Raw genomic sequence first — 19721 nt, forward strand, 5'->3', positions numbered from 1 at the left:
AGTGCCCGCAGTCCCATCCCGGTGTCCGGGGCGCAGCTCGGGCTCGCTGCGGGTGGAGCGCGGCCCGCGCGGGTCTCGCGCCCCTGCCCGTGCCCACCGCCTCACCCCCCCCGCCCGCCGGGTGGTTCCTCCCGCCGCCCGCACGCGGCGCTGCGGACGAGCCCACGAGGGAGGGGCGCGGGGGGGGCGGGCGCGCGGCCGGCGCGGGGCGCGCGCGGCTGGGCTCGGCTGGGCGCGGAGCGGGCGCGGGGGAAGATGGAAGGAGCGTCCTTCGGAGCGGGCCGGGCGGGGGGGGCCATCGACCCCGTGGATTTCCTGAAGCAGCCGCAGACCCTGCTCCGGGTGACCACCTGGGTAAGGCGGGACGGCCGCGGGGCCGCGGGGCTGGGCAGCGGCGGTGCGGGGACAGCGCCCGGCGCGGCGGGCAGTGCCCGGGCGATGGGCAGTGCCGGGCCCGTGGGCAGTGCCGGGCCCATGAGCAGTGCCGGGCCCGTGGGCAGCTCAGGTGCATCGTGCCCGCAGGCGGTGCATCGTTCCCGGTGCCGGTGCTGTTGCCGGTGCGGTGCCGGTGCGGTGCCGGTGCGGTGCTGTTGCCGGTGCCGGTGCCGGTGCGGTGCTGTTGCCGGTGCCGGTGCCGGTGCCGGTGCCGGTGCCGGTGCCGGTGCCGGTGCCGGTGCCGGTGCGGTGCCGGTGCCGGTGCGGCGGGCGCTGCCCAGCCCCGCGGGCAGTGCCGCTCCCGGGGGAGCTGGCAGGGAGTTTCCTCGGGAGCGGGGCCGGGAGCGGCGGATGGGGCTCGGAGCGGGAGGCAGAGGACATTTTCCTGCCTTCCACGCTCCGTGCATGCGTGTGTGCGACAGGAGCCCGGGAGCCAGCCCTGCCCGGCTCCCCCGGGCTGCTGAGGGATGTCATGTTTGTTGGACGTTTCCCATCTGTGAATTCCCACCGTAGGGCGGGAGCGGGAGCTGGAATGGGCCGTGCGGCCGCTCGGGGAAGGATTTGGTGCCCCGATGCCCAGGGTGCCCCTGGGGCCGTGGTGCCCCGATGCCCAGGGCTAAGGGCAGCCCCTAATTTGCCTCCCCCAGCCTGGCTTTTTGCTGAAATCTGCAGGTGTCCGGGCCTTGGGAGGTCGGGATTGCCAGGTCCTTCCCAAAAACCCCCAGTGGGAAGGGTCTGCCCGGCTCTCACCAGGCTCCAGTGCTTGGCTGGAGGCTGTGGAGGAGCCTGGGGCTTGTCCTCGCCCGTGTCACACCTGTGCTGGCCCTGTGTCACCTTTGGCAGCTCTCGGTGAGGCAGGGAGCAGAGGAAGGCAGTGCTGAGGAGGGGCAGCCCCAGCTGCCTCCCTCCAGCAGGCACCGCCGTGTCCGTGGGGCTCTCCGGGCTGGGGTGCCCTGGCCGAGGCCCCGAGCTGCACAATGTGCAGCACATGAGCGATTCCAGCTGCAGTCACATGCTCACAGTTAAACCACATGCTGCAGTGTGTGGCTGGATGGGAGCTGGTGTCCTTCCCAGGGCCTGGAGAAGGCCCACGACTCCATTGCTGGGGAAAAACGGGAGCCAGGGATGGATCTGGGGCATCCAGGGATGGATCTGGGGCATTGGGATGGAGCTTAGTGTGGATGGGGCATTTTGGGCAGGGTTGAGGGCAGGGCAAGGCAGCAGTTGTTTCCTAGAAGAAAACTTGGTCTGGATCCTCCTGGATCCTCCTTGAGTTTGCAATGGCAAACTGCTGGCAGTGGTGTGGAGTTTGGCTACAGTTAAATAAATCTGACCCACTGTTGATGAGTTCAGCCCCTCCTAAAATAAATGTGTCACCTGGCACCCAGAGGGCTCCCCATCCTTGTTGGATGGAGGGGATTGGAAACTGCTGGGAAGCAGGACCAGAGCATGGAATATAGGTACAAAATAAAAATCCCAGCTCAGAAAATATTCCTGGATATATTCACTGGTTTATTCAATCACAAAGTCCCTCCTTTCATGGCTCTGTGTTCACAGGGAATCAGTGACAAACGAGTGCTTACAACTACAGAAATGCAGCAGCTTAACTCCAAACAAGTGCAGGGGCCACCGGTGTGGACAAATGTGGGATGAGCCTGGTGCTAGCCCATAAATGTTTGCAACATTTAGGGTTGGCTCCAAAGCCAAAAGGGAATTTTTTGCTCTCTTCAGTGGGCTGGTGGTTGGGTGTGGGACTCCCCTTTGGAGCCCTTTCCCCAGGTCTCACATTGGCTGGTAGATCTGTCAGGGTTCATCACAGCTCCAGCCTGGGGGTGCAGAGCCCCAGCTTGGCTGTCCCAGTTCAGTTCCCCATCTTAAACCACTTCAGCTTCTGTGGCTCCCTCCAGTCAGTGCGGGGTGTGAGTGGATTCCCTTCCCACTGCTGTGCCTTGTGCCTGGACACCAAACCCATGTCAGATGGAGACACTGGCTGGGGGAGGCACCAAGGGCTTTGCTGAGGTCTCTGCTGCCTCCCTTGCTGCTGTCCCGGGTGAGTGTGGCAGTGCTGTGGCACGTGGTGACATCCGTGCTGGTGGCCTGAGCAGCTGGTCCCAGCCAGAGATGGGACCCTTGGTGTGTGTGGTGTCAGCTGCTCTTGGGAAAAGGAGGGAGCTGCCTGGGATGGGCTGGTTTGGGTGGGGAGGGGGGAGAAATCCCACAGGGATTTGGGGCCAGCCCCAGGTGCCCAAGGTGGGTGACCCGTGCTCACCTGGCCACTGCTGGGGCTCCCCACCACCAAGGGAAGGTGCAGTTCCCTTTGTGACTCCAGTGGCTGCCTCGGGGACCCTGTGCTGGCAGACATGTGAGGGACTGGCAGGTGAATGGTGACCAACACAGAAATCCCCAAATGTCAGCGGTGGCCAGAGGGGATTCCTGGTTCTGCCTCCCCCAAGAGAGTAATTCTGAGTGTCTGAGGGGGGAAAAAACCACTCCTGGCTTGAGCTGTAAAATCAAAAGCTGGAAAGAACCACTTAACAGTTCCTCATTTATCTCTTCCCTCTCTGTCTGATGCAGTTTGTCAGATGAAGATGTGATCGCTCTTGTGGTTTCCTTTTGAGACATTTTTTGCACAGCCAAACAGAGTCGATATTCATGACGGGTGCCTGCAGAATCATGAGTTCCTTTCTCTGTGACTGCCCGTGCCAGCCAGGCTTTCAAGTGGCCACTCAGCTTCTCAGGGCTATTAACACACACTTAGGTCTGGCTTTAAAAGCAATTTTGGAAAATATTCTGGTAAACTTTTCCAGCAATTCCTGTGATTTCATACAGAGCAGCAGCAGAAGCACAGTGCTGGGACCCATCAGTGCACCCTCATCCCCCCTGAGTCACCAATCCCACCCCACCCCACCCCACCCCACCCCACCCCACCCCACCCCACCCCACCCCACCCCACCCCACCCCATCCCATCCCATCCCATCCCATCCCATCCCATCCCATCCCATCCCATCCCATCCCATCCCATCCCATCCCATCCCATCCCATCCCATCCCATCCCATCCCATCCCATCCCATCCCATCCCATCCCATCCCATCCCATCCCATCCCATCCCATCCCATCCCATCCATCTCTCTGCCTCCCTGGAGCTCAGCAGGAGGAATGCAGGGAATGAGCTCTGGATGGCTCTTCAGGGGTTTCACTGACTCCTGAGCACTCAGGGCTCTCAGGGAAGAGCTCCAAGGCTGCCCTGGCCCTCCAGGAGCCCTCAGCAATGCTCAGAGTCATTAGCATGATCTGAGCTGCTCCAGACTTCGTTCCTGACCACTCTGCAGAAGGGTCATCAGATTTCTGCCTTAATTTTCTCTTGCTGCAGGCTATGGATTAAAGGCAGAACTTAAACTTAACATTTTGGTAATGGAATTATAGGGAAGCTTTGGTGCATCTGAGCTTAAAATGGTTCTGAATTGTCATGCTCCTGTCATCTCTGCTTTCAAGCACTGCTGGTGTGCCATGTGCTCAGATTGCAGGACGAGATTAGGAACCTTGAATGGACACTGTGTCTCAGCCAGCATCTCTTACCACATCAGAAAAAGTAACTCAGGAAAAATCAGTCATGTGGTCATCAACAGACATCCTCCCAAGCTGATTATCCTGGTGGACGTGGCCTAAACCTCTTAGAGCCAGCATCAGACCACCTCTTTCTGTGCCAGGAACCAGCCAGGCCTTCCCGTCGTGGTCATCTCCGTGTCCCATGGCAGATCTGGTCGTGCTTAAAGCAGAGCTTTGGTCTTCACAGCCTCCAACAAATGATGCAGATCAGTGCTGGAAACTTCCCTGAGACTGGTAACTGTAAAGATCAATTGGAGAGGGACCCGGGGCCTGATTCCCCCTGTGCCAAGGATCCCTCTCACCCCGAGCCCGGGGGATCTGTGCCAGGCCCGTGCACAGCACAGGGGCTTAGCGGGGCTTAGGGAAACCCTTGGTGCTAAGCAGGATTTGGCCTGTGCTGATCTGAGCTGAATCATTTTCCCTTCTCGTTTGGTGGCCCATCCTTCCCTCGCTGGGCTCCAGGAGGGCAGGGAGCTCAGCCCCAGGTTTTTGGCTCCCCAGAGCTTGGTGTGGCTCTCTGCACGTGTGGGTCGTGCCCAGCCCTGCTGGTCGGGAGCCATGGCAGAGGAAAGGAGCTCTGGGTTATTTTTCCTCGTGCACTCCATCTCCTCCATGCTGACATTAATGGTTTTGCTTGCGTGTGTAATCAAAGCCGGGTTCTGCAGTCTCCTACAACCCCACACCTTCTGGTGATGTTTTTTTATAGGTCCCAAATCCAAGTACGGCGCCTCAGCAGTGGAAACATCTCACCTTAAAATGGCTGACAGCTCCCAGTGAAGCTCTCAGCTCGTGCTCTCCTGTGTTCTTTGCTTTCTATTTTCCTTGCCTGGCTCTGCTCAGGCTGCGAGGCCTCCTGAAGCACATTTTAGGGGATGGGCTGCAGAAAGCTGAAAGCAACAGGGAGGAAGAATGTGTGTGTGCTGGGGTGCAGCCTGCTGGAGCTCCAGGAGGGAACGGGGATCTGCAGAGCACAATTCCAGGAGAAAGGCAGGCAGCATCCTCCAGATGGCAAAAATGTGGTGGAGAGAGGGCAGACACAGCTTTATCCACGCCTGAAAGATGTCTCCATTGTGGGCACATCAAGGTCCCAGCACCCCGGGCTCCTGCCAGGATCAGCAGAATTACAGAATCTTGGAATGGTTTGAGTAGGAAGGAGCCTTAAAACCCATCTGGTGTCACCCCTGCCCTGGGCAGGGACAGCTTCCATGGGCAGGGACACCTTCCACCATCCCAGGTTGCTCAAAGCCCCATCCAAGCTGGTCTTGAATACTTCCAGGGATGGAGCAGCCACAGCTTCTCTGGGCACCCTGTGCCAGGGCCTCCCCAGTTTCTGAGCAGAGAAGACCTGTCCCGTTGTCCTGTCCCGTTGTCCTGTCCCGTTGTCCTGTCCCACTGTCCTGTCCCGTTGTCCTGTCCCACTGTCCTGTCCCGTTGTCCTGTCCCGTTGTCCTGTCCCACTGTCCTGTCCCATTGTCCTGTCCCGTTGTCCTGTGTCACAGAAATGCTGTCTGGCCTGGACAGGTGTCTCTTCTTGCTTGGAAGCAAACCTTAAACTGGGGGAACTGGGCTGCAGGCTTCCATTAACAGGAGAGGTCCCAGAGTCTCCCTGGTGTGGTGGAAGCCCAGCTCCCCTTGCACGAGCAGCCCACCCGTGTCCCCGTGGGTCTGAGGGCTCCTGGTCCGTGTTGTGCTCCCTCCAGGGTGGGGCTGAGGCTCCTTTGTGTGAAGTGCAGCTCTGAATGGAAAGGATGGGAGAGCAGAGCTCCACAGGCAGGGCAGCACTGATGGTCTGTGCTGCTGGAGCTGCTGCTGGGGGCTCCAGTGCTCAGGAATCCCCACACCAGGAGCCCCTGAGCTGCCGGCACATCCCCGTGGAAGCTTTGGCAGGATGCAAGCATGGAAAATGCAATTTCCCACCAGGGTGGCTGGGAGGAATTCAGTTTTCTTGCTGTGCCTTGCACTGGTTCATCCAGGAGGAGCAGAATTTGTTGCTGGTGGCGTTGGGTTGTTCAGCTGGAAAATGGAGTGTCCTGTGAAGGCTCCTCTGCAAATCCTCTGAGGTACAGCTCAGGCCCACGAAACCTCGCTCACAGTGGAAAATATGACCTTGTATTTTCTCTTTCAAGTCTCTGATGAGCTGGCCGGGGCTTTGAGCTGCTGTGGTTTGTGAAGGTGATTGGGAAAATGCACTTGTTCTGTGTGAACTTCAGAAAACACAGGGGGTTTATTTCCCTGCCCACATTTATTTCATCTACCCACGTTTTCCTAAAATAAAAGCACTTTTTCATCTATACTTAGAAAGGCAACACCAAATTTATTCTCATTAAAATGTTTCACCAGCACCAGTGGGTTTTTTAAGAAAAACCATAACATTACAATCCTGGGGTGAGGGAGAGAAAACCCATGGAAAGGCACATTTGGACAGGAATTTTCCAGGCAGTGCTGATGTTTTGAGCTCATCTGTCAAAGGTGTGCACTTGGAATTTGTTGCTACTTTGACCTCCCAAAGAAAAGCCGCGTGTCCTGTGTTTTGTACATTAAAATGTGATTGTGGGGGTCTCATGGTTTGAGCCACTTGGGTTGTCTGGCAGTAGGTAGGATGCTCTGCCTTCCAAAATCCTTTGGAACTGGAAGTTAAGAGATAAAACATCCTTTCTAAAAAAAACACCAAAAAACCAAAACACATTGACAGCCGCAGGTGTGCAAAGCTGGTGCAGGCACCACACTCCTGTGCTGGGCCATCCTTCCTTGTATTTACAGGAGCTCCCCCTCCCCACCAAGGCTCTGGCTCCCAGCAGGCTCCCAGCAGCCTGGAGAAGGTTTTAATCCCGGGAGGACGGGGTGAAACTTCTCGGAGAAGCTGAGCAGGAGTTGGCCGGCCTGCCAGAGCAGTAATCGCGTGGAATCAGAGGCCCTCAATTATTCATGGTTTCCAGAATCACATTGCCTCTTCCCAGAGCCTGTTTTATAAATGCCGCTGCTATTTCTGATGGTAAATAACAATTTTGCATTATTTATGAGCAGATTTTTACAACTGCTGATGTTACAGCTGCTGCCAAAGCTCTGGGAAAACTCTCAGTGCTGGTTGTTGTTGTTTCTTCGTTACACGCAGCCCCTCCTGTCGTGAGCGTGGTGGGGATGATGGTGATGATGATGATGATGGTGATGGTGATGATGATGATGATGGTGATGGGGATGATGGTGATGATGGTGATGGTGATGGGGATGATGGTGATGATGGTGATGGGGAGGATGGGGATGATGACAATGGTGATGATGATGGTGATGATGGTCATGATGGTGGTGGGATGATGGTGATGATGATGATGATGATGATGACAATGATGATGATGATGGTGATGATGGTGATGATGGTGATGGGATGATGATGGTGGTGGGATGATGATGATGATGGTGATAATGATGGTGATGATGACGATGATGATGGGGATGATGATGATGATGATGATGATGGTGACAGTGATGATGATGGTGGTGATGATGATGATGATGGTGACAGTGATGATGCTGTGCCATCCCAAGTGCTCCCTCAGTGCACCAGCAAGGATCAGGTGCAGGTGCCACAGGGTGACTTGGGTGACCCTGGAGCTCGTGGCTGGTGCTCAGGGCTGACCTGAGGCAGGGATGGATGAGGGACAGGACCCCAGGCCCTGGTTAAACTCCCAGAGGAGGAAGAGGAGAAGGTCTGTCCCAGTGTTATGTTAAAGGTTGGACCTTGGGGGTGGTTTGCCCACCGTGGGTTCTGCTCCGTGACACGGCTTCCCTGGGAGCTGCAGGAGGTGACACAGGTGACACAGGTGACACAGGTGACAGTGAGAGCCACCAGCTGGGCTTCATCCTGTGGCTCCTGGGCTGCTTCCTCCGTGTCACCTGTTCCTGTCTCATGCCCACTGTGCTGTTCCTGCAGGAGCCAGCTGTGCCCTGTTCCCATCCCCAGCTGCTCCTGGGAGAGCTGGAGGAGCCTCTGATCTCTGCTGCTGCATGCCTGGCCCCCAGCCGTGTCCTGGAGCCAGCAGGGATGTGTGCAGGGATGCTGGTGCTGGCAGGGATGAGATCAGAGGCTCCCAGGGTGAGGGAGCTGTGCCTGCGCTCCCCCTGCCCTCCCTGCTCACAGCCTCTTCCCAGGCTCTGCCAGGGCGGGATCCAGAGGGGATTGTGCTGGTCCTGCAGCTTCCCCCTTGCCTTTGGTGCCAGGAGATGAGGGAATTGTTGGGCCTGCAGCAGGGAGAATGGTGTCACCTGAGGCCACCTGCAGGGATGTGACATCTCCGGTGCCAGCGCTGGCTCCTGGGCAGCCCCGGCAGCCCCTGCCCTGCTGTCCCTCTGGGGCCCAAGCCAGGTCACTGGGGAATGGATTCAGGAGCTGCCCCCTGCCAAAAAATCGCCCTGTTGCTCCCAGGGCAGCCTGTGCCACCTCCCCACACGTGTCCCCTGTCCCCTCCACCAGCAGTCCAGCCCTTCCCTGGCTCAGCAGCTCGGTTATCCCCTGTCCCTTCCTTCCTCCTGCCCCACAGGGACACCAGGGCTCTGTGGGCACAGCCTGACAGCAGAGAGCAGCCCCAGCACAGACTCTGCAGGGACCTGCCCCATCTGGTGATGTTTTCCCTCCCCAGCCTGTCTGGAGAAGAAGATCCCTAAACTGCTCTGCACAGCAAGGCCCTGGAAGGCAGGAGGAGGTTCCACCTCCCAGAGGAGGAACACCCAGGTGCTGGTTGGAGCCACCAACCAGAGGAGAGCCTCACAAATGCCACGTTGCCATGGAGCCGAGGCCGGGATGGAACCCAGTGACGCTGCTGCTGGAAAGCGGCGTTGGGCGCACACAGCAGCAGGTTGTGTTCTCTCCTTCCCCTGCAGATCTTCTCCATCGTGGTGTTCGGCTCCATCGTGAACGAGTGCTACGTGAACAAGGACAGCCAGCACCCCGAGCTGCTCTGCATCTTCAACGAGAATGAGAGTGCCTGCAGCTACGGCATCGCCGTGGGCCTCATCGCCTTCTTCGGCTGCATCTTCTTCCTGGTGGTGGACCTGTACTTCCAGCAGATCAGCAGCGTCAAGGACCGCAAGCGCGCCGTGCTGCTGGACCTGGGCTTCTCAGGTAGGGCACCAAACAAGGGGCCTGACTCCAGTCAGAAGGCAGAGGAGAATCAGAAGGGTTTATTTACAGTTCATCCAGCCTTTTTATAACACGCTGCGCTAGAAAGGCAAATTATTGGTGCATGGGATGGACACCTCTCTCCGTTGGTTCAGTAACACAAACAACACCTGGGAGAGAGGTTGGTGTGGGAAAGGAATATTGTTTAATTAGAAATGTTATGGGAAGAAGATTTACTTACACAAAGTTGTTTGGGGAAGGAAAAAATGTTGAAAAGTTTCCCTTGGAAAAGCTAGCACTTCTCAGGCTTCAGAAATATTGGGCCCACATCGGTACCTCTGCCCTCCCTGCCCTGCCCTGCCCTCCCTGCCCTGCTGTGCCCTGCCCTGCCCTGCCCTGCCCTGCCCTGCATGGGGCTGGCTCCATGGGGTCACTGCCCTGCCCTGCCCCTCCACTCTTGAGCCTTCCCCGCTCCTCCCGTGGCCTGACATGACTCCTGTGCCTTGGTGGGGACACCGTGGGTGGCAGAGGGTTTGTGCCATCCAGCTGTGGGCTCAGTGAGCACTGAGGAAGGCACACGTGGTGGCTGGGGACAGTGGCGTGTCCTCCCTCTGCGCCTGGAGGTGCTGGCTGAGCCGGGTTTGGTGATGCCACCCTCAGGGGTGAGGCTCGGTGGTCACATCTCAGAGCCCACACCGGGGTTTTACCCACCCACATCTCCGTTTCTGGCTCACAAAAAGCAAAGGTGGTTTCAGCAGCTGCCTCGGGTCTGGTTTCACTTTGTGCACGAGTTTGAGGCAGAGCAGGAACAGCTTCTGTGGGGCTGGGGCTGCCCTCGGGTCTGCTGTGCCCTGCTGAGCCCCCGAGCTGAGGCTCATCCCTGCAGACAGGGGCAGGCGGGATGCTCGGGGCTGGGAGGGAGCATCCTCTGCCCTGCCCTGCCCTGCCCTGCCCTGCCCTGCCCTGCCCTGCCCTGCCCTGCCCTGCCCTGCCCTGCTCCCCTCTGCTCTGGGAGCTGCCTGGCTCCGTTTGCAGCTGCTGCTCTGCATTCCCAGGCTCTGTTAGCCAAGTCCGAGGTGATTTATCCAGCACAGGCGTCGCTGGTGGCTCTCTGTCCCAAATGAAGACATCCATCATCACCTACCTGCCTTGTCCATTGCTCAGGCTGTTCTCTCCTCGCTGCAAAGCTCATTTCCATGGTGCTGGAGCATCCAGCCCTTGTTAGGTAAAATTTACAGCCCCTTCCGTGGGGCTCGGTGCCTGAAATCCTTGGATTCCAGCGGAAGGGGGACAGCACATCCATCTTGTGGCTGCTGCTGCGTGTCAGGAGCCAGGCTGGGATCCTGCCTCACATCCTGACTGCCTCTGCTCCCTGCTGGGCACGTGGGAGCTGGCACTGCTCTCAAACTCTGCCTCCTTTCTCCTTGGTCCCTTTGGTGGATCCTCTGAGAGGAGAAATAAGAGAATAATTGGATCCTGGAATGGTTTGGTTGGAAGGGACATCAAAGCCCCTTCAGTTCCACCTTCCACAGGACCAAACCCAGTTTGGCTCTTCCAGGGATCCAGGGACAGCCACAGCTTCTCTGGGCACCCCGTGCCAGGGCCAGTTCCACCCTCACAGGGAAGAACTTCCTAAAATGCATCTGAGGAGTAACTGGGTGGTGACTCCAGGGCACAGGTGGGGGTTCAGGCCGGGCCCCCACACTGACAGCAGCATTCACAGCCTGCTCTTCCAGCTGCTCTTCCAGCTGTTCCCATAGGAAGGCGTTTGCTGGACACCAGGCTGTGGTTAGGGTGGTAACACAACTTCCCTGGTGTTTGCACTCTCTTGTCTGCAGATCTTGAATGATCTCCTGGCCCCGTGGTGCTTCCTGTGCTCTCCTTCTCCCGGGGGTGCTGGGGGAGCAGAGCTGCTGCCCTGGCTGATCCAGCTGAGCTGGGGCTGGCACTCTCAGCCTCACCCCTCACTGCCAGCTCAGCCCTCCGGGAGGGGTTTTAAAATCCTCTCAGTCCCCAGACATCCAAGCACACCTGCGGGAGGTGCTGTCCGTGCCTGAGCCCATCCCCTCCTCTGGCAGGGACACCTGCCGTGCCCGTGGCACTGCAGGGACTCCTCCTGCTGCCCAGAGCTGGAGGGGAGGGCAAGGGCTCCTCTCTGTGTCACCAAACCTGGAAGGGGGCACGGGAGGCAGCAGAGGCGGTGCTGGTTTCAGGACGGGGAAGGTCGCTGCTCCCAGGGCCGGTGCTGCAGAGGGGTTTGGCAGCTGCAGTTCCCAGCGCAGCCGTGCCGGGCTGTGCATGATGTCACTTTAACCCCTGATGTCCCGGGTGTCACCGGGGCTGGGGCAGCTCTGGGGACAGAGGGGCAGTGGGGGATCAGTGGCAGTGTCCTGCCAGGGAGGACAAGCTGGGTCCAGTGTTACACACAGGAACAACTTCCCCCTCTGCAGCCCATGTCCCTTGTGCCATCCCTGTGTCCCCAACCTTGTCCTTGAGCATAACCAGTGCCAGCCCCATGTCCATTGTGCCAGCCCTGTGTCCCCAGCCTTGTCCCTGAGCATAACCAGTGCCAGCCCCATGTCCATTGTGCCAGCCCTGTGTCCCCAGCCTTGTCCCTGAGCATAACCAGTGCCAGCCCCGTGTCCCTTGTGCCATCCCTGTGTCCCCAGCCTTGTCCCTGAGCATAACCAGTGCCAGCCCCGTGTCCCTTGCGCCATCCCTGTGTCCCCAGCCTTGTCCCTGAGCCATCCTGCAGCTCCCACAATGTGAATGAACCTTTGAGAGCTGCTCTTGTTTCACGTCTGGCCTTTTAATTTCCAAACTACCCCCAGTGTGATTCTGAACAATGGCTGGAGCTGCCTCCCACACCAGGGCTGCTGGTAAAGCCCCCTGGTAAGAGCAGGGGAACAGAAAACACCCTGAGTTAAAGGGTGGCCTTTAAGGAGTAAAGCCCAGAGGTCTCGTTTAATGCTGGCAACACGTCACTGTCCTAGAGGGAAGTGAAAATGCTTATGCAGAGATTTGGGTGGGTTTGGTGACAGGATTGACTGTAGTTGGTGAAGTGTCTGTAATCTGAAAACCTGACTGATCCTTTGTGGGAAGGCAGCTCATGGCCAGGCCTGATGCAGGAGGAGACAAGGAATGTGTCTTAAACTGCAATTAGGAGCAAATTCTGAGTTAAAGGCCTTGAGCCCTCTACCTCCAGCACTCCGTGTGGATGCTCACGGGCATTTTACATTGTCCTTAGGGATAACTGGCAAGATAAATGGGAATAAATGGGAGAATAAATGGGAATAAAGGAAGGTTCTTCTCTCCCTGCAGTCAGACAGGGACTGGCGGCCTGGCTGCTCATCCTGATGTGCTGATGATCCTTGGAAGATGCTGGGCATTCCTGACATCCACGTGTGCACTGACACCCAGAACCAAAACATCAGGAATGATGGAGACCATGAAAGCAGCACCATGGGAGGGTCCAGATTGTGCAGCTCCTCGTCCCAGCACTGGAAAACACCCCTGCTGCTGGCCCTGTGTGCTCCTGGCTTTTCCTTGGCTTTCCCTGAGCTCCTTGGCACTGGGCAGTGCTGGTGGCTGGGGATGGAATTAGGGCAGCTGCAGTCCTATCTTGCTCGGCCAGCTTTGCTTCCAGGCAGGAATAATCAAATAATCACCAGAGTGTTTCTGCTCAGTTCCACAGGCCCGGGGGGATTCTCTGCAGGGACAAGCAGAGCGCTCACGTGTCAGGGAAGCACGGAATTACAGAATGGTTTGGGTTGGAAGGGGCATGAAAGCCCATCCAGTGCCACCCCTGCCATGACAGGGACACCTCCCGCTGTCCCAGGCTGCTCCAAGCCCCATCCAAGCTGGCCTTGGACACTTCCAGGGATCCAGGGGCAGCCACAGCTGCTCTGAGCCTCCCCACACTCACAGGGAAGAATTTCTTCTCAATATCCAGTGTAAACCCACCCTCCTTCAGCTTAAGACCATTTCCCCTTGTCCTGTTGTTCGATGCCCTTGTGAAAAGCCCCTCTCCAACATGTCCAGGGAGGATGTGCTGTCCCTGGGGCTCACTGAGATCAGGTTGAGCTGTAGCTGAACTGAACTTCAGGCAGGCAGCACACTGAGATGACCCCACAAATTTCCTCCCATCTCTGTTTTTGTCTTTAAAGAGCTCCTTTTGGGCCGTGGCTCCTGAAATTGCTGTTCCTCTTGGAAACCTCGGTGGTTTGTGCAGCAGCAGAGGAGAGGGGCAGCACTGACAGCTCTGTTCCCCTGCAGGTTTCCTGGCCTTCCTGTGGTTTGTAGCTTTTTGCTTCCTGGCAAACCAGTGGCAGAGGACGACGCTGACCAGGGGCTTCTCGCAGGGCGCCGACGCGGCGCGGGCGGCCATTACCTTCTCCTTCTTCTCCATCATCATCTGGGTGAGGGGCAGAGCAGAAGTGAAACCTGCCCGGGGCCAGGGCTGGGCCAGGGGGGCTCTGGGATTTGGGGAAGTGAATCCTGGCGGGCAGTGAGGGCTGGATGGGGAAACCTGCGGGCTCTCCACACATGGAACTGTCGCTTCCTTACCAGGGCAGCTTCAGCTCAGTCCCCTCTCGCTGGGGAATTCCAGGCTTCCCTTTCTCCCGAGGCTGGGAAGTTTTGTTCCCATTGCAAAAGTGTCGCCAGGCAGGGGCTGCCCTGGTTTCAGCTCCTCCCTGGAGCCCCAGGGCGGCTCGTTGGAGGCAGAGTGCCCAGGAGCTGATCTCTGCACTGAGCTGGGGGGTCCTGGCGTGGCTGGGGGATTTTGGGAGCTCTCAGGCTCATCAGCTCCCTCCAGGGACAAGCCAGAGCGGCCCCTCTGCTGCCCACCTGGAGAAGGGGCTTGGACAAACCCCCTTTGCTCCTATTTTTGGCTCCCCCTGGCAGAGGGACTTTGGCCAGGGCTGTGTGGAGCCCACCTGGAGCCCACACGAACTGGGGGGGCTGTAGCACCCGGGGGTTCCCGCTCCAGGGCTGTGTGTGGAGAGGCAGGGATGGCTCCGTGTCACCTCCATCCCTCCTCCGGCTTTTCCTGGGCACAGGGCCCCGGGATGTGCTCTAATTCCACATTGCCTTAAAAGAATTGGGGCAAAAGCCAGTTTGGAGCTTTCCAGCAGCCAGCCTTGCTCCAGTTCTCCCCCAGTCTGGCTGCTCCCTGCTTTATGATTATCCCAATAAATCTCTTTTAATCCCAGCTCTTCCCCATCGTGGACTGCCACAGGGAAGGGCAGTGGGTGGGATTCCCCATCCCATCAGCATCTGCTGGGTTCACCAGTCCCCTGTCACATCCCGAAGGATGGCCGGGGTGGTCGGGAAGCCATTCCTGGCTTCTACAGGCATTTTTTAGCCTCCTCAGCGCGTCATTTACAAACTAATTGAATTGTTAATGAGGCCCCCTGGAATGAGAGCGAGCGCGGGGCCCTCGCGGCTCTGCCGCCCACATTTCCCACCGTTTGCAACCTCAATTCCAGCAACCTGGAAAGGGTGAAGGAGTCTCGGCAGAACTGACCTATTTTCCTGGGCTGGCACTCGCAGCTTTCCCTCCCCACGGCAGATGCGATTATTGGGGCCAGCAGTGCCAGATCTGCACGGCCAGAGCCCCCCAGCCCCGGCAGAGCCCCGGGGTCACCCTGCTCACAGAAATGGATTCTGGAGTGCTGGGTGGGGTCTGGGGCTGGATCAGCTCTCGGCTGCAAAGGAGGGGGTGGCAGTGCTGGGGTGGGCTCGGTGCATTTGCAGAGAGAGGGGGGATGTGGGGTCTGGGGGGACATGGGGAATGTGAAGTCTTGGGGATTTGGGGGATCCTGGGAGGACATGGGGTCCTGGGGGGATTTGAGGTTCTGGAGCTTTGAGGGATCCTGACAGGACATGGGGTCCTGGGGGAACGTGAAGTCCTGGTGGTTTGGGGGGTCCTGGGGGGACATGGAGGGGATGCAAGGTCCTGCGGATTTGGGGGATCCAGGACACGGGGTCCTGGGGGAGTGTGAGGTCCTGGGGGTTTGGGGTCCTGTGTGATGTGGTGAGACACAGCGTCCTGGGGGGACACGGGGTCCTGGGGGGGTTGGGGAGGGCTGGGGGGGTTCTGGGGGTGCCCCTGAGGGACACGGGGTGCTGCGGGGTGGCTGCCCCGCCCCGCCCTGCCCTGCCCTGCCCTGCCCTGCCCTGCCCTGCCCTGCCCCGCCCCTGTGACCCCGTCCTGCTGCCCGCAGGTGGTGCTGGCGCTGCGGGCGCTGCAGCGGTACCGCCTGGGCACGGACATGTCCCTGTTCGCCACCGAGCAGTTCGGCACCGACCCCGGCGCCTCCTACCCCGGCTACCCCGGCGGCAGCGGCGTGGAGAGCACGGAGACCTACCAGAGCCCGCCCTTCACCGAGACCTTAGAGCCCAACCCCAAAGGTTACCAAGTGCCAGCGTACTGAGGGGCCGCGGCGGTGCCACCCCCGCCCGGTCCCACCAATGTGTCCCAGCCCCATCTCCTTGCCGTGGCGAGTCAGTGCCGGGTCCCTTTATTAGCTCGTTGTGCAGTGAATTCTGTACAGTGGTATTGGTTCTTGTCTTACCTGTCCCAGGGTTTCTAAAAGCAGTGTTCCCTCTAAGCCAGGAGGAAGGAAGGTTGGTACCACATCACCTACACGTGGGGAGGAGGAGGAAATGCCCCCTCTGAGCTCTGCTGGGAAAGCCCAGGACACCTTTTCCTCTCAGAAAACAGCAGCTGAGGAATTATTATCTCGTTCTTCCAGAGCTAACACAGAATCCATCGAGGGTGGGTGGGCAGCGGGGAGAGCTGACCCTGTCTGCTCCTGCTGTGGAGCTTCCAGTCCAGGTTCCATGGAAAGTGCCAAATTCACAGGGAAATCAGCGGTGTCTGTGTTATTTTTCTTTGTATATATTTGCTGTACAAAACAAATAGCCAAACAGGTGTTTCAAAGCTTGGTTTAGAGGCACAGGGGGGGCCCAGCAGGCTGGGGTTGGGATCAGTATCCAAATTGCTTCTACACATCACCAGGTTCTGGCTGAGCATTTAAGAAGTTACTGTTTGACAGTGGACACCAGCAGGAGCTGGTGCCAGCTGGGAACAGCCCGTGAGCAGTGGGAATGAGGCGCTTTGTGGCTCTGTTTCTCATGGGGGATTGGGAAGTTTGTAAATTCCTAAGGAATTTTTGGTTGGCTGCACTGACATGTGCTCACCCTGGGGAGGTGAGGACCAAGGTGAGGGGCTCAGCCTCAACATCCAAGGCTGTTAGGAGTGATGTTGGACCTGTGTTTTTATTGTGGGAGCAGCCACCATCTGTCAGCTGCAGCAGAACCCCGGTGGGGACACGTGTGTCACCTACAGCCTCCAGGAATGAGGGAGTTGGGCAGGGAGCTGGGAAGGCTTCCCAGGCCTTTGGAGTCCATCCCGAGTGGGCTCACGGCCGTGTTTGGGAAGGGAGGCAGCGAAAAGCACCCGGGAAAGAGGCTCAGGTTGGGGGCTGAGCTGCAAAGAACAAAGAGCAGAACGTGTGAAATGCAGTAGGTCCTTGCCAGCCACCTGCCAGCTTCCCCTGCCCGTGTGGCAGCTGATCCAGGCCGTGTCACCAAGGGCTGAGCAGAGGAGCTGGAACTTGAATTCCCCGCGCCGTTGGTGGCAGCTCCACCCCTGGGGACCCCCGGCAGCCCGGGGTCCTGCCTTGCCTGACCACTGCCTTCCGACCTCGTGAGCAGCAATAGCCACCAGCTGTCCCCTCCTGTCACAGGCCCTGGCGCCACCGCCACCGCTCGTTCCCGCCGCCGGGCCGCAGAGCAGTGCGCTAATTAACGAGCGGTGGATAAATGCACTAATTAAGCAGCCAATCGTCCCAGAGGTCACTGCCGGTGGTGAAGTGCATTCCTTGCCTTGGCTCCAGGTTCTGGCTGTGCCCAGCTCCTCACAGGTGCCTGACCATGGACAGCCCAGTGCAGCATCAGCCTCAGTGAATTCCGGGATCTCTGTGGTTTTGTGGAGTCAGTTTTGCTGGGAAAGAAAAAAACCCCGAGGATTTTAATACAGGGTATGGTAGAACTGTAGCAATATTTTCCTTAGAGGGAACACTGAAACTTTAGCAGCACAAACAGTACTTGTGTTAATATTTTAGCAAAATTATAATCAATTTAAATGTTTAAATTGATTGTACGTGAGATAATGTTCGTTGGGTACAGTGTATTTTTTCTAACTATAATATAACTGTTCCAGAGTTTCCGTGTAACTGTAAAGAGCTAAAGCTGTGTCTGCCTGCGGGACACATCCTGCCCCGTGTGCCCCCTGTGCTGAATATTACACGCTCTGAATGTCCCCCGAGGCCTGCATTGCCTTTCTTTGCCCCCACACGCACATCCCACCACGCCCCGACCTCTGGGGCAGCAGCAGGGACACAGGGACCACACCAGCTCAGCTCCTGGTGCTTCCCGAGGGTTGCTTCAGCTTCCCAAAGTCAGGGGCAGCTTCTCCTTCTCCAGCTGCTCTGCTGGGCAGGGAGGAGGAGGAAGGATTGGGTGCCTGAGGGGCGTCCTGGCAGCACAGGAGATGCCCCTTGATTAAACCAGAGCTGGGAATAACACGGCCATCATCACTCAGCAGGCACCTGGAGGGAGGTGAGCCCTGATCCTCCAGTCCCAGGCAGTGCAGGGGTGGCACTGGCACGGGCAGGAGCCCAAAGCTGGAGCATTTTTCCAGTGAATGGTGCTGGCTTCGTGTCCCATGTGGCCACTCCAAGGCCGTGTCACCAGGCAGGAAGGGACAACCCCAAACTGCCTGGCCGTGGAGAGCCTTCACCCACCTCAGCCTGACTCAAACAACCCCAGTTTGGAGTTTGTTGGTGCAGCTCCCCGGCCTCACGGAGCCCTGGCCCTGCTGAGCTCAGCCCCGCTCAGAGGGAGGGTGACAGCCGTGCCTGGAATCCTGCCCCGAATCCCTTGGGAGCCCCAGAGTGTCCCCAGAGCCGCTGGGTGTCACCGGAGCCCTGTGGTGGCTGTGGCAGCCCCTCGGTGTGTCCCTCAGGCAGGTGGGGCAGTGCTTGCAGAGCCAGAGCCGTGGCTGTGGGGTGCTGGGGGTTCAGGTGTTTGTAACATCCATTTTCATCTTTTCTCCTCCTTTTCTCCCAGCTGTGGTACAGCAGCACTCTCCCCCTTGTAACCACCCAGGCCACATCCTAAGGGGCTGTGCCAAATTTGTCCCCAAACCGTGCCAGGATTGTCCCTGAGTGTGTCAGGGCTGTGCCATCCTCACAAGCTCTGTTCTCCCCAGAGGTCAACAGCACCTCCAGCTCACAGAGGGCAGGACCTCGCTGTGCTCAGCCCAGCCCAAAAGCCTCTGCACAGTGTTAGCACTAACTTTGGGTGTGAAGAGTGGAATTCCAGCATTCTGCCTTTCCTGGAGCTGCATTCTGCCCTCTCCTCTGCTCCAGGAGGCTCTGTCACCACACTGCTGTTTCTCAGCACTGAAGTAACCACATCATGCATTGTGCAGTTCAAGTACATTAAAAGATTTGGAATTTTTGCCAACATTCCAAGCTGTTCTTAGCAAAGGTGGAAGCTCTGCTTTGCGATGTTCAGTAGAAAATGTTCCCCCCCTGCAGTGCCTGCTCTGTGTCAGGGGCTGGAGCAGACCCTGAGAGCAAAGCCCTCCCTTACAGGACAGCATTTGGGGTCTCACTGCTCTTGTGCCTGGACAGGGGAGGAGATTCCCCTCAGTTCATGCCACAACAACGGGTGACACCCACAGCATTTCTCTTCTGCTGCCCCTCAGTCCCTACAGGGCTGTTCTGGACCTCCCCTCCAGTGCCAGCCCCCAGCGGCTCCTGGCTCTGCCTGCTGCCCTCCCCATCCTGGGCCATTCCTTAGGAATTCCCATCATTATTCCATGCAGTGGGTATTTATTCCTCCCAGTAAGAACTGGTTTACATTCTACAGGCCCCTCCCAGCCCGTGCTATCCCCAGGCAGTGGCTCTGGTCCCCGGTCCCATTCTCAGTTGCATTTTGCCCTCTGTGTGTCCCCAGCCCCTCTCCCCCCTCGGTGAGGCTCAGCCCCAGCCCTCACTGCCTCAACTTGAACCCCAGTTCAGCTGCCTGGATTTTGTTGCAATACACATTCAAACCTCAGCTCCTTTAAGAGTTTTAATCTCCAACAGCTCCCACCTGAGCGTTGGGAAGTTCAGTTTCTTTGCAGATACCTCTGTCCAAGCAGACGCTTCCAGGAGTTGCAGTTGTCACCAACCTCTGTGCAGTGTAGTATAAAGTGGACTGTGTATGGAAATAAGTTAAAAATGTTTACAATTTTGTATATATTATATATATAAAAAAATATCTTTTGAGAGAACAATCTGTGATTCTGTATTTTCGGTGTCTGTGTAAGCAACTGCAACTTATTTTCAATAAAGAGCTAAAAATGAATAGAAAAAAAAAAAAGATTTGGTAATAACTTTATTGAATCAGGTGAGCACAAGAACAAGGAAACTGCAACCTCAGGCCCCAGAGATGCAGCAGCTCAAGGGAACTCCCAGCAGCACCTCCCAGGGAACTCAGAGCTGCTG

General features: G+C 57.7%; 1 protein-coding gene across 1 annotated transcript; it reads left to right on the forward strand.

Moving 5' to 3' along the window:
• Positions 1–212: 212 nt before the first annotated feature.
• On the forward strand, positions 213–19513 carry SYNGR3 (synaptogyrin 3). The gene is made up of 4 exons (XM_063413973.1): positions 213–354; positions 8919–9159; positions 13432–13574; positions 15384–19513. The coding sequence occupies exons 1-4, from the start codon at positions 256–258 to the stop codon at positions 15591–15593; spliced, it is 693 nt and encodes a 230-aa protein (XP_063270043.1). The 5' UTR covers positions 213–255; the 3' UTR covers positions 15594–19513.
• The last annotated feature ends 208 nt before the right edge of the window (positions 19514–19721 follow it).

This window comes from Prinia subflava, chromosome 17 (assembly GCF_021018805.1).
Source record: "Prinia subflava isolate CZ2003 ecotype Zambia chromosome 17, Cam_Psub_1.2, whole genome shotgun sequence".
Classification (NCBI taxonomy): Eukaryota; Metazoa; Chordata; class Aves; order Passeriformes; family Cisticolidae; genus Prinia; species Prinia subflava.